General features: G+C 37.8%; 1 protein-coding gene across 1 annotated transcript; it reads right to left on the reverse strand.

The window, feature by feature from the left end:
• Positions 1–3,837: 3,837 nt before the first annotated feature.
• Positions 3,838–4,821, reverse strand: LOC105985732 (olfactory receptor 1468-like). The gene has a single exon (XM_013016369.1). The coding sequence runs from the start codon at positions 4,815–4,817 to the stop codon at positions 3,873–3,875; it is 945 nt and encodes a 314-aa protein (XP_012871823.1). The 5' UTR covers positions 4,818–4,821; the 3' UTR covers positions 3,838–3,872.
• Between the last annotated feature and the right edge of the window lie 10,256 nt (positions 4,822–15,077).

Here is a 15,077-nt window from a genome sequence, read left to right on the forward strand (position 1 = left end):
TACCACATTTTCTTGATCCATTCATCTACTGAGGGGCATCTGGGTTGGTTCCATATCTTAGCTATGGTAAATAATGCTGCAATAAACATTGTTGTGCTGGTAGCTTTAATGTGTTCTTGTTTGTAAACATTTGGGTAAATGCCCAAAAGTGGGATTGCTGGGTCATAGGGGAGTTCTATGTGAAGTCTTTTGAGGAACCTCCATACTGCTTTCCAAAGTGGTTGAACAAGTTTACATTCCCACCAACAATGAAGTAAGGTTCCTTTCTGTCCACATCCCCTCCAGCATCTGTTGTTGTTAGAGTTCTTGATTTTTGCCGTTCTAACTGGAGTGAGGTGATATCTCAATGTTGTTTTGATTCGCATTTCTTTTATGGCTAGGGATGTTGAACATTTCTGCATGTGTCTATTGGCCATCTTCTTTCTTCTTCAGAGAAGGTTCTCTTTAAGTCTTTCGCCCACTTATTTATTGGGCAGTTGTTTCTTTGTGGATTTGTTGTTGGGGGGTTTAATTTTTTGAGTTCCAAGTATATTTTAGATATGAGACCCTTGTCCGTTGTATGGCTAGTAAAGATCTTCTCCCAATCCGTGGGCTTTCTATTGATCTTGCTAGCTATGTCATTTAAGGCCTTGAGACTCTTATCTCCAATTAACCACCAAAAAGCAAAACAAGTGTAGCTGTGTCTCAAGTGGTAGAGTGCTAGCCTTCAGAAAAAAAAGTTTAAACCTACTCTCACTCCTTATTTTCTTAAGTTATTCCAGGATTTTGTCATTTTGTGTGTAATACTGTTTTGACTGTGCTATTATTTTTACATAGTGTTTCATGTTCTTAGGAAATTACATAATGTCATCCAAATCTATCAATCTCCTTCTAATATCTCCTATATGTTCTTTCTGAACAAAATATGGCATAATTTTTATCTCTTTTTTAAGCCAATCATAGGGCTTGAACTCAGGGCCTAGGCACTGACCCTGAGCTTTTCTGCTCAAGGCTAGAATTCTACCACTTTGAGCCACATTTCCAATAGTTAAATGGAGATAGTCTCACTGACTTTCCTGCCCCGCAGGCTTTGAACCAGGATCCTCAGATCTCAGCCTCCTGAGTAGCTAGGATTACAGGCATGAGCCACTAGCTCCTGGCATAATTCCTAGCTAGGATTACAGGCATGGGCCACTAGCACCTGGCATAATTCTATCTCTTAACTTTACCATATCCCTTAATATTCTGACCTGCCTAACTCCCAAAAAATTAAATAATAGTTTCATATAAACTATTTTGTTTTATCTGAACTCATAGATAAGAGCCCTGGAAATTATGTTATTTGCATAATAATGAATGAAACTAGAGATCATCAGGTTAAGTAAAATAATCCAGTCTCACAAAGACAAGTATTGTGTGTTTCTGTCTTGTAGGAGGTATGGCAAAAGAGAAAGAGGCCTAGTAAAGATGTGAGAAAGGAAAGGATAAAAGGCTGGGGATATAAAAGAGTAATGGAGGAGAGAATATGATCAAAATATATCATATGCATGTCTGGAAATGTCATAATGAATTCTATATCTTGTACAATTAATATATCATGATAAAAAGGGAAGTGATAAAAAATTGAGCACTGGAGAAGACCTGAGCTGAAGAGTTGTAGTTGGCATCACATTAGAAAAGAATGAGATCATAGTTTTAGGTGCCATCGCTTGCAGGGAGCAAGAAGAATACAAATGGACTGAGGATTGCAACTTAGACAATGATATATATGCACCTAAGGGTGAGTAATGAATGGCTAATGTCCTATTTCCAAGATTGGGGAAAATGAGAAGAAACAATTAAAATAGTCAGATATTAAGCAAGCTCAGTACTTGACACACACTGAAATGTTGGCACGCCTTTCAAACTTCAACATAACAAGATTTCCTTCTTTTTTTGTAATACTTGTGAAAGTACAATAAGATCACCAAAACCAATTCTGTCAATAAATGTGATAAAACTAAGGAAGTAAAAGAGATTGTCAAAGAGTGAAATAAGCAGAATTGCTTCTTGCATCATTTTAAGGGAACAGCTTTTAGGGCCCCAATAACTTGCTCCAAGGTAAATACAAACTAAATTACTATAACAAAGCAAAGTGGAACTTTCATTTATAAGTATATATCAGTAAAAGAAAAAGACAGTTCATACATGAAACAAAGAAGATGTAATAAAGGCTAAGAATCATAACGATGTGAACACTTGCTCAGAAAGATCAAGAATAAATTTTTATAAATACATTCAAAAGACTTTATTTAAATTAACAAGGGAATGAAAAAGACATTACAATCAATTTGAAAGATAAATAGCAAGCTGGGTGCTGGTGACTCACGCCTGTAATCCTAGCTACTCAGGAGGCTGAGATCTGAGGATCACGGTTCAAAGCCAGCCTGGGCAGGAAAGTCTATGAGACCCTTATCTCCAATTAACCACCAGAAAACAGGAAGTGGAACCATAGCTTAAGTAGTAGAGCACTTCCCTTGAGCTGAAGAGCTGAAGGACAGTACCCAGGCCCACAGTTGGATGAATTTGGTAAATTGAGACAAAATTGGCCAGCAGTCAGAAGCAATTATAAAGCCTCATTACATCAGACAAAATTTATTACTACATGTTTTCTATAATTTAAGAGAGGAACACAAAGGCACAATCCTATGTGTATCTGATCACATAAAATAATATTTGGAGAAATGAACTCCAAGAAATGGAAGCAAGGTCTTCTCTTTGCTGCTGTTTTTGTTTCCTTTTCATCTTTTTCTTCATTTATCTATCTTTGATAGGGAAAGGGGTATCACAGAAATGGAAGTACAAAGAATGAACAAATGGAGCAGTGATACTCATTAGACACTATGTTGAAAATGAACTATACAACTTATGGGAGGGGGTGGGGAGGAAAAACTGGGAGAGAGTGAGGAAGGGATATCCTTGTCTAAAAAGAAATGTACTTGGGGCTGGGAAGATGGCTCAGTGGTAGAGTGCTTGCCTTGCATGCCTGAGGTCCTGGGTTCGATTCCTCAGCACCACATAAGCAAAATGAAAAAAGCTGGAAGTGGCGCTGTGGCTCAAGTAGTAGAGCACTAGCCTTGAGCTGAAGAGCTGAGGGACAGCACCCAGGCCCAGACCCACGACTGGACCCCCCCCCACCAAAAAAAAGAAAGAAATGTACTTTTTACCTCACTTACATAACTGTCACCCCTTTTTACATCACCTCCATAATAACAAAATTTTAAATAAAATTTGTTTGCAAAAGAAAAAATTAAAAGGGTGGGCAAAGCACTGCAAAATTTAACTCTTAACCAGAATTAACATGGGAGTACACAGTAAAAAGTATAGAAGAAAGTTGATGTGTTTAGAAAAACACAAGGGGTTTGGATGCATGACTCAGGTAGTAGGATGCCAGCCTATGAGCAAAAGCATCAGATATGAACTTTGAGTCCTGGTCTCAGAAAAAAATAAAAATAAAAATTTATGTAATCACTTAATCTTAATAAAGAAAAAAAATTCCCATGTATTAGAAGATGACCTATATATATTTGAATACTTGATACTTCTGGTAAAACTTTAAAAAAATGCAATGAAAGCCTGTTGTATAATTAAAATATGCTAGTGATTAAAATATTTTACAGTGGCTTCCATAATCAGTAGAATTAATAAGTAAAGTGACCTAAACAGTTACTAGAACCTCTTTTACATCATATATATATATATATATCCCTATGACAATTTTCGAACATATTAATAGTTCTATATTTTTATTAAATGCAATGTTTGGTAGTGAGCAGAAAGAAGTGAGGAATATCATGCAAATATCCATATCACTATCTATTGGGGGAAGATAATTAAACTCTCAAATATTACAATCATATGAAGAAGGAAACTCTCTTCTTACAAAAGACCCTTCCCAGAGCCCCCTTCATGTCTCTGTTCCTGAGGCTGTAGATGAAGGGGTTCAACATGGGGGTCACCACCGTGTACATCATCGCCATGACAGTCTCCTTCACAATCGAGTTATCCCCTGATGGACATAAGTAGAGACCAATGACTGTCCCATAGAACAGGGACACCACCAATAGATGAGAACCACAGGTTGAGAAGGCTTTACGGATGCCTCTAGCAGAAGGGACCTTGAGAATAGAGGACACGATTCTGGCATAGGAAACAGTAATGAGGACAAATGGGATCACAAGAATGATGCCTCCCATGACGAATATCACCAACTCATTCACATGAGTGTCAGAGCAGGACAGCTTCAGCAGAGCAGCCATATCACAGAAAAAGTGGGGGATCACATTGTCCTCACAGAATGACAGTCTGGCCATGAGCAGGGTGTGCAGCATGGCATGGAATGTGGTCAGCACCCAGGACAGCGCCACCAAACCCCCACACAGCTTGGGGCTCATGATGCTGGTGTAGTGCAGGGGGAAGCAGATGGCCACATAGCGGTCATAGGCCATAGCCACAAGGAGGAAGCTCTCCAGGTCTGCGAAAAACAGAAAGAAATACATCTGTGTCAGGCAGCCTGCGTAGGGGATGGCTGGGACTTGGCTCTGCATGTTCTGTAGCAATTTGGGCATTGTGACAGAGGAAAAGCAGAGGTCAGAGAAGGACAAGTTACTGAGAAAAGAATACATGGGTGTGTGGAGGTGTGAGTCCAGTCGAATGAGGATAATGATGAGGAAGTTTCCTATGACAGTGGTAAGGTACATGGTCAGGAACAGGACATAGAATAGGTTATGGTGCTCTGGCTGGATTGGCAGGCCCAGGAGGAGAAACTCTGAGATGATACTTTGGTTCTTTCCTGACATGCTCTGGCTCTAGGACCTTTAAGAGAGAATAATATGGTGTCTTACAAACTCATTTATTTATGAATACATTGGTATGATATATGATCTTTTAGGTGTTCTGCAATAATTTATCTTACCTTTATTATACAAAAGGTATCAAACAAATAAAAACATTCCATGTTGCTAAATCCAAGTCACCATTTTCTTCACTTCTCATTAGATTAACAATTTTCACTCTTCCTTGCCTAGTAAAATTGTCATTTATTACTTTTTGTGTGTCACTGATCCCCTATACTTTCACAGCCATCTATTCTCAATTATTGTAAATGGCTTCTTTTTCTTTATTGTAAAGGTGATGTACAGAGAGACTGCAGTTACATAAGTCAGATAATGAGTACATTTCTTTGTGAAGTGTCACCCCTTCCCTCATTTTCTCCCAGTTTTCCCTCTCCCAGTCCCTCTTCCCCTCAAAGTTTTATAGTTCACTTCCAACATAGTGTTTAGTGAGTGTCACTGCTGAATTAGTTCACCTTTTCTCCCACTGCTTCTATGCTTCCCCTTCTCCTCTCCAAATCAAATAAACTTATATACAAGACAAAAGATACAGAAATCAAAAACAGGAAGCAAAGAGAAAAAAGAGGAGGAGCGGAGGAGGAGGAAGAGGAGAAGGAGGAGGAGGAGGAGGAGAACTGCAAATAGTACAATAAAAAAACTTCATGTTTCCCTTTCTTAGAGTTCATTTTGATAAGCATCAGTTTATATGATCATATGCACATAACTATTGAGCCCTCGTGATCCTTTCCTAAGAATATCCTCCTTCGGTCTCACTGTGTGAATGTTTAGAGTCCTGTTTAATCATGTTCAAGTGTAATTTTTGTCTTTCACTATCCATTGGGCTTACTTATAGATTTGTAGACACATTCTAATTATTACAAATGAGGGAAATCATGAAGCCTATGTTTCTTTGGGTCTGGCTTACTCAATGTAAATTTTTCCAACTCGTTCCTTTCTAACAATATCTTCTACCTCACTGTTTCTTCTGGGCTTTTGTTTTCCTGAATACTGTTCTCTCCTTTTATGGATAACTCCCTGAAAGTATTCCTGTAGCACAGACAAACATCTAAACCTCAGATAAATATTTTAATCACTTATAATACCCTATCACCAACCACTTACCAGAACTATCTTCAGCTCAATAGATCTCTAATGAAGCTCATGACTCAACTTTCTTTTTCTCAATTAATGTTTCACTGAAAGGCACCCAGGCTCAACTAAGAAACCTTAGTGTCTTCTTTCATCAATTTGTCTTTCTAACTTTCCACATCTAATCTAGAAAGTACTGTAGATTCTACCACTTTGTTCTCTTTTATCCTTTCTCGTTTCTTCCTCCACTCCTTCTCTTGCTTTCTCCCACTTTCTTTCCTTAATTCCTTTCTGCCTTTTTTCTTGCTTGCTTCTTTCCTTTCACTCTTCCTTTTTCTTTTTGTTATTGTTTGTGGGAGGAAGTGGAGACAAGATCTTGCTGTGTAGCCATGGACCTCAATCTGATCGTTCATCTGCCTTAGTGCCAGGATCACAGGAATATGCCACCACATCCTCTTGCATTTTCTGTAAGAAGCTTTTCTTGAAGCTTCTTGCTTTAGCCAGCTTTAATCTGCTCACCTCATGACAGGCTGAGATGAAAATCTGGTCAGCATTATCCTGTTAAGAGTTCCACAAATGCTCTTAGTTCTTAAGATAAAGGAAAATGCTTTCTGTTTTTTGCCTGTCACTGTTTTTTTTTAATTTCTGTACCTTTTGTCTTGTATGTAAGTTTATCTGATTTGGGGTGAACTCATCCAGCAGTGATACTCACTAGACACCATTGAAAATGAACTGAACAACTTGTGGGAGATGGGGGTTGGGTGGGAGAAAACGAAGGAAGAGGTGGCCCTTTAAAAAATGCAATCATTACCTGACATATGTAACTGTAACCCTCTGTACATCACGTTTACAATAACAATTTTTAGAAAAAGAGAATTGCCCAGCTCCCCCGTTATCTGGCCCCACAATGACTCACCTCTGATGTAGCAGCTGTTCATATTTTCTGTTCCTCTCTCCTATCTCCATCTTCCATTTGTCCCTGCTTTACCTTGATTACTCTTTCTTGTCCTTCAGCTATAAATTATGTCACTTACTCAGCTAAACCTTCTTTGTTTTCCTAGTAGAGAATAGACCTGTGTCTATGTTTACTCCCTGGACACAACCCACAATACTAAATGCCTGAATCTGGAATTAATAAGTGACTTTCCACCAAACTAAATGCAAGAAAAGCCATGTCTGACTTAATGTACAACAGGGACAGCACATGGCATAGTATGCGAGTGTGGCTACTGTTTCATGAAAATGTGTTGGCTGTCAGATAGATTCCTTCAGGCTTAACTGCTACAAACTCTAATTTGTTAGAATCACTAGTCATACCAAATTTTTCCAAGAAGCACTCATTAGTATGAACCATAGCTTTTCACAGGATGTTCAATAATTCCTAAGACTAAGTTCCCACCTATTGAATATCTTACATTACACAACCACACTACTGTGTATCTGAAACAGATAATTATATAATTCATTATGTATAGTATTTTGTTATCTGTTATCCACTTGTGATTCACTAATCTTGGAGGATAAAAAATCAAACTGAGTCGCAGAGGGATAAAGAAAGAAAGAATTTTCCCCTTTAACTGCTTCCCTAGGAATTTAGTGGGACCTATGGCAGTATCTAGGTTTTATTAGTCATCATAAAACAAAGGGCTATCACTTGTAGATAGTGCCACTATCAGGCATCTGGGCCTTGGCTGTTCCCTTGATAGTGCTTCTCACCTTCCTCTCCTAGTACATGTGTGTTCTTAGACACCACTGAAGAAGGAGGTGCTCTGAAAAACGTAATTTGCATATGGAGCACCTGCTTACTCTATGTCAAATCATGGGTTGGAGTCTATAGGCTTGGTATGCTCACATTGTAAAGGTTCAAGACTGTAGGCATGGTTCAAGTGGTAGAGCACCTGCCTAACAACCATGAGGACCCGGACCCAAGTTCAAAACTCCAGTATCACACACACATACAAGTTCAGATTTTATCTTTGGTAACTCTAACTCTGACTGTCAATCAGTAGACCATAGTGAGAGAAGAGTGTAAAATACATTTTGAAATCACAGATTCTGTGCTGCCTATGAATAAATGTGATCAAAATTTCTTGGGTAGGGGGGTTGATACAAAGTATTGCAAAGCTCTTTGTGTATTTCTACCATAAACCAGTGAGGACCTCTGTATTAAATGCCTCCCTCACTGAGGTGTCATTATGTTAAATGACATGATCTTGTAGGAATACACAAAACAATATTAGTTAATGCTATCATTAATAAAAAGATGATAAGTGGTGAACTTTAATCATAGTATCTATATAATGTGGAAAGACTTAGAAGACAGAGAGATGGGAAAAATGGAATGATACCTGAAAATGCATCATGTAGAGCACGATGTGACCTGGGAAGTCAAAGGTTTCAAGTTGGAAGGACTCTAAGGCTCTTCATAACTTTCTTAGAATATCTAGGGTCCCACTCCTGTTTATTCTTTGTGTGGGTTTGAAGTAACAGCTGGGGTAGTCATCATTTAAGTCTGTGCAACCCCAGTGTACATTTCTCATTCTACCTATCCCTGTAGCCCAAGGAGTTCCTGCATCCCAGAGGAGTCTAGATCCTAGAGGAACTCATTAAAAGCACTCTCTCAGAGACCTGTGCTGTGATTGATCACAGTGTCTGATGATACTTGGATATACTCTGTGGAATGGAAAAGGCAGGAAGCAGCAGGTGGATGAATGCTTACTCACGATTGCTTATAGGATGGACAAGGGGCCCTGTGTCCATGGAGACTGCAATTTTGAGAGGTAAAGAAGAATGGTTGGAGAATCCATGAAGCCACCAAAGATCAGACTGTAAATGCTTTGAAATATTTTAGGAGTATAAAATTTTACCCATATAGGAAGTTTGGCAAAAGGAACAAAATCTACCCATGGAGGCATTAGATGTTTTGAAACAAAGTACCATTATCAAAGATTTGCTTTTGTGCATCCTGCCCTTCTGTCACGGTTTACAACCTTATCATCAGCCCATCAACATGGAGTCAAGTGACCATGGATCTCAAACAGTTATAACTATGAGCTAAAATACATCTTCCTCCTTTAAGTTGTCCAGGTTGTGTATTGTATAAGAGTGATGCGAAACTGACTGATACATAAGAACAAGAAATTTGGATAGTTTAATCAATTTTCAAACAAATCAATGAAACTGACATGACAAATTTTGTATTGAAAGGTACAATAAAACCAAATCCAACACTGTATGAGAGGAAATTACCATATCCCAAGGCTTTTATTCCAGGAATACAGTGGTGGGTCAATGTAAGATAAATGATTGTAAAGCACATTAATAGAGTGAAGTTCAGAAATACAAGTTCATCTCAAACATGTAAGAAAAGCATTTGATAAAAATTCAATGACAATTCATGATAAGAAAAAACAATGAACTAGCAATAAAGAAAATTTACCAAGATATTAATGAGCATTTATTAGGAACACATAGCTATCCTCACACTTAATGGTGAAAGACTGAAAGACACTCCCACAAAGATCAGCAACAAGGCAAAGATCTCTACTATTCAACACATTGTTGGAGTCCTATCTAGAGAAATTAGGAACACATTGAAAAGGTATACATTGAGACCCTTATCTGTTGTATGGCTAGTTAAGATCTTCTCCCAATCTATGGGCTTTCTATTGATCTTGCTAGCTATGTCCTTTGCCATGCAGAAGCTCTGCAGCTTCATGCAATCCCATTTGTCCAACCTTTCTTTGATTTGTTATGTTTCTGGGTCTCTATTAAGAAAATTTTGGCCTGTGCCAAGGAGACCTGGGGTCTCTCCTATTCCATCCTGTAATTTTTTCTGGGTGTCTGCTTTGACTCCGAGGTCTTTGATCCATTTGGAGTTGATTCTGGTGCAGGGTGGTATATAAGGATCTAGCTTTAGTTTTCTACAGGTGATTAACCAATTTTGCCAGTACCATTTACTGAAGAGGCTGTCTTTCTTCTATTCTATTTTTTTAGCTCCCTTATTGAAGATTAGGTGGCTATAGGTTTGTGGGTTCATTTCTGGGTTTTCAATTCTATTCCATTGGTCCTGAGGTCTCTCTTTGTGCCAGTACCAAGCTGTTTCGATTATTATGGCTTTGTAGTAGAGTTTGAAATTTGGTATTGATATTCCTCCAGTAATGTTCTTTCTGTTAAGGATCATTTTTGCTATTTGGAGTCCTTTATTGTTCCATATGAAGTTTTGGATTTCCTCATCTATTTCCTTGAAGAATGAAATGGGAATATTGATAGGAAGTTAGAATATTGATAGGTATCGCATTGAATTTGTAGACAGACATGGGAACTATTGCCATTTTCACGATGTTAATCTTTCCAATCCAGGAGCATGGGAGGTTTTGCCACTTTCTAAGTTCTGCTTTGATTTCCTTTTTCAGGTTTTTGAAGTTTTCATCATAGAGATCCTTCACTTCTTTGGTTAGGTTAATTCCTAAGTATTATTTTTTTTGTGGGGCTATTACAAAAGTAGTACCTTTCCTGATTCCAGCCGCACTCTTGGAATTCTATGCCTCCTCCATCAGAAAGAATGACATCGTCCCATTTGTTAGGAAATGGAAAGACTTGGAAAAAATTATAGTAAGTGAAGTAAGACAGACCCAAAGAAACATAGGCTCCATGGTTTCCCCTATTAGCAATAACTACTGTATGTCTGTTATTGTGTATATATTTTTTGGTTGGTTGTGGGGCTTGAACTCTGGCCCTGGGTGCTGTCCATGAGCACTTCAGCTCAAGGAAAGCACTCTACCACTTGAGCCACAGCACCACTTCTGGTTTTCTGGTAGTTAATTAGAGATAAGCGTCTCACAGACTTTCCTGCCCAGGCTGGCTTCGAACCATGATCTCAGATCTCAGCCTCTTGAGTAAGTAGGATTACAGGCATAAGCCAATAGCACCCAGCTGTTTTTATATCTTTTACTGTTTTGTCTCTATTATTTTAGTGTGCTACATCTTACTATTATTTTCATACATGGAATCTCACATATTTCCCCCTCTTTTCTATCTTGCTTTTTCCTCATCATCCTCCTTTTTATTACTTATTATAAACAATCAAATTAATAATTATTAAGCTTGGTCATTTTTAAGCTTTTAGTTTGTCCTCTAAGTACCCTGGTTTACTTCTTTTCTAAGTTTACTAGAGGTATAATTGATATTTACTCTTCTTTTCTTCTTAAAAAGTTGGTTAGCTTTTGAATGGTTGGTTTTACTTCAATGATCTGTTTCTCCTCTGAGTATAGTAATAAAAGAAACACTATCTCAATAAATGTACAAAATTAACATATGACCATATAAAATATTAAGTGAAATGAACCCCAAGATTGAGACACAACTTGTTTTTTTTCTTTCTTGCTATTGTTTTTTTTGGGGGGGGTCCGGTCGTGGGGCCTGAACTCTGGGCCTGGGCGCTGTCCCTCAGCTCTTCAGCTCAAGGCGAGCGCTCTACCACTTGAGCCACAGCACCACTTCCGGCTTTTTTCTTTTTGCTTATGTGATGCTGAGGAATCAAACCCAGGGCCTCAGGCATGCAAGGCAAGAGCTCTACCACTGAGCCACCTTCCCAGACCCCTTGCTATTGTTTTTAACCTATCTAAAACGTACTATGTGATTTTTTTGTTTCTCTTGTATGTTCTTCCCCCATGGTATAGCCCCTGTTTTCATTGTATTTGACATGAGTACGTGGGTGCTCTGCATCTTGTATTTTTCTAATTTGGGGAGGGGAAGGGAAATAACAAAATGCTGAAACAAGGATACAGGTTGGCCTATTGTAACAATGGCATGTACAAGACACTATGTTGAAAACGAACTTTACAACTTGGGGGGGGTAGTTGGGGAGGTGGGGAGGGAAGGGGTGGTAGGGGGAAAACAAAGGAGGAGGTAAAAATGCTTGATAAGAAATGTACTCATTAACTTACTCGTGTAACTGTAACCTCTCTGTATACTATTTTTACAATAAAAAACATAAAAAAATAAATACAAAATTAAACTAGAAACATAGCAATGTTAAAAAGCAAAGCAATAAAAAAAATCCTTAACTCTTCAACATCCAAATTCAATGACATGACAGAAATGCTAAAGAATTCAAAATCCTAATTTTAAGAATGATCTGTCAGGTCCTGGGTCTCATGCCTGTAATACTAGCAACTCAGAAGGCTGAGATATGAGAATCTCAGTTCACCAAAGCTAGTTCAGGCAAGAAAGTCCACGAGACCCTTAGCTCCAATTAATCACCAGAAGACTGGAAATGGAGCTGTAGCTTAAAGTGGTAGAGCGCTAGCCTTGAGCATAAAAGCTCAGGGATAGCACTCAGGCCCTGAGTTCAAATCCCACGACCAACAATAAAAACAAATCATCAATGACCTCAAGAAGATTCAAGAGACCAGATACATGAAGTAAAGAAATCAGTTGAAGACATGAATAAGTAAGCAATATGCATAAGAAATTTATCAGAGATTATAAGCTTCTGAAAATAAGCCAGAAAAGTCTCAATAAGTCAAATAAAAATACAGTAGAAAGCATCACCAGCAAACTTTATCAAGCAGAGAAAAAAATCAGGGATTGGAGATAAAGATGAGGAAATATGACATTTGGACAGCAACATTTTTTAAAACGAGTAAAAAAAACTCTATACATAAATCAATTACCCTAATAAAATCTCCTCATATGTTAAAAATAAATTTAAAAATTTAAAAATAAATTCCAAGTCTTTCCATTTCCTAACAAATGGGGCAGTGTTGTTCTTTCAGATGGAAGCATAGGATCCCATTGTGTGTGTGTGTGTGTGTGTGTGTGTGTGTGTGTAAACATTTTCTTGATCCATTCATCTACTGAGGGACATCTAGGTTGGTTCCATATCTTAGCTATGGTGAATAATGCTTCAATAAACATAATTGTGTTGGTAGCGTTAGTATGGCTTTGTTTGTGATCATTTGGGTAAATGCCCAAAAGTGGGATTACTGGGTCATAAGGGAGCTATGTGTAGTCTTTTGAGGTACCTCCATATTGCTTTCGAGAGTGGTTGAACAAGTTTACACTCCCACCAATAATGTAGTAGGGTTTTCTTTTGGTCACATCTCCTCCAGCATGTGTTACTATTAGATTTCTTGATTACAGCCATTTTAACTGGAGTGAGGTGAAATCTCAATGTTGTATTGATTTGCATTTCTTTTATGGCCAGAGAAGTTGAGCATTTTTTCGTGTGTCTATTGATCATTCTTATTTCCTCTTCAGAGAAGTCTCTCTTGAAGTCTTTAGCCTACTTGTTGATGGGGTAGTTGTTTCTTTGAGGATTTGTTTTTGGAAGAAGTCAGCCAGTCCCAAAGAAATTTAGGTCCCATGGTTTCCCTTACTTGCAACAATTAGTATACTTATAGGATAATCTGATCAGATGAGCTCAAAAGCTATGTACATATGACCATATAAGATGAGGCTAAGTGAAACGAACCCCAAGGTATGGACACAAGAAGTCTGTGTTGTTGTGGTTTTAAATTTACTAAGTGGAGTTTTTTGTTTCCTTTGTATGTTGTTCCCCCTATGGAATATCCCCTGTTGTCACTTGATTTTGGTACCATGCATCTTATATATACATCTATCTAATCTGGGAAGGGGAAGGGAAATAACAAAATCGTGAAACAAGTACACAGGATGACCCATTGCAACAGGACAGTATATTGGAAATGAACTTTACAACTTCAGGTGGGGGTGGGGAAGAGTGTGGGAGGTGGGGGAGGGAAGGGATAGTGGGACAACAACAAGGGAAGGGGTAACAATGATGGACAAGTATTGTGGTCATTGCCTTACGTAACTGTCACCCCTCTGTACAGCATCTTTACAATAAAAAAAAAGGAATTCAAAATGGATTTTAAAACTTAATGTAAGGACAGAAACTTGAAAACTGCTAGAGAAAAACCCATGAAGGTGTAGTTACAGATAATTTTTTTCTGAACAGAACTCCAATATATCAGGAAATAAGAACAGAATTGAAAACTGGGATTGCAAAACATTAAATATATTGCATCACATAAGTTATTTCTAGAATCAAAAGTAACTTTACAGAATGGGAGAAAATAATTTGCCAGCTCTTCCTTGGATACACTATTAATATCCAGAATATATAGAGTTCCAAAATGAGACACCAAAAGAATGAATAATCCAATTAATAAATGGGCAAATGGTTAAACAGTTTTCAAGAGAAGGAATATATGAAGAAATGTTCCACATACTTAATTCTAAAGGAGTTGCAAATCAGAACTATATTGATATTCCACCACACACAAGTCAGAATGGCTCTTGTCAAGAAGATACACACACACACACACACACACACACACACACACAAAGCTGCAAGGATACAAGGAGAAAGGAGCCTTCACACCCTGCTGGTGGGAATGTAAACTTAGTGTACCCACTATGGAAATCAGTATGGAGGTTTCTGAAAAACTAAAAATAGAACTGGTTTATGACTGTAAGATCTTGGGTATATATCCAAAATAATCAAAGCCACCATAAAGTAGACATACCTGCACATCTGTTTCTTGAAGCACTATTCACAATAGCCAAGCTATGCAACATGCTTAGGAGCTTAGCAGCACAATTAGCCAAGAAAAGGTATCTGTACAGATTGTAGTCCTATGCATCCATAAGTGAGAACTGTGTCATTTGTGGGAAAAATAGTAGAATAAGCCATACTCAGAAAGATAAATATATATGTTTTCTCTTTCATGGGAAATACAGATTTTTAAAAATATGAAAGCATGAGGACTGTTATGTGGAAGATGTAATCTAATTGAGGTGAGAGGAAGGCAAAGGAGGACTTGAGGGAAACGGAAAGAATAATAAATTAACACGAAGAAAGTAAGTTATAGTCATATTTGGAAGTGTCATAATGAAACCATGTGCTTTGTGCAATTTAATGTGCAAATAAAAATACTTCTGTTCATAACAACACCATAGAGACAAAAATACATCATAATAAATATTCCTAAGGAGGTACAAATTCATTCACTGCAAGCTACAAACCATTGTTGAAAGAAATCAAAGACTTAAATAAATCAAATCTGTGTTCTTTGTTAGGGAAAAAATGATGTTGTTAAGCTGTTGATAATA

This window comes from Dipodomys ordii, unplaced genomic scaffold (assembly GCF_000151885.1).
Source record: "Dipodomys ordii isolate 6190 unplaced genomic scaffold, Dord_2.0 Scaffold31, whole genome shotgun sequence".
In the NCBI taxonomy this organism is placed as follows: Eukaryota; Metazoa; Chordata; class Mammalia; order Rodentia; family Heteromyidae; genus Dipodomys; species Dipodomys ordii.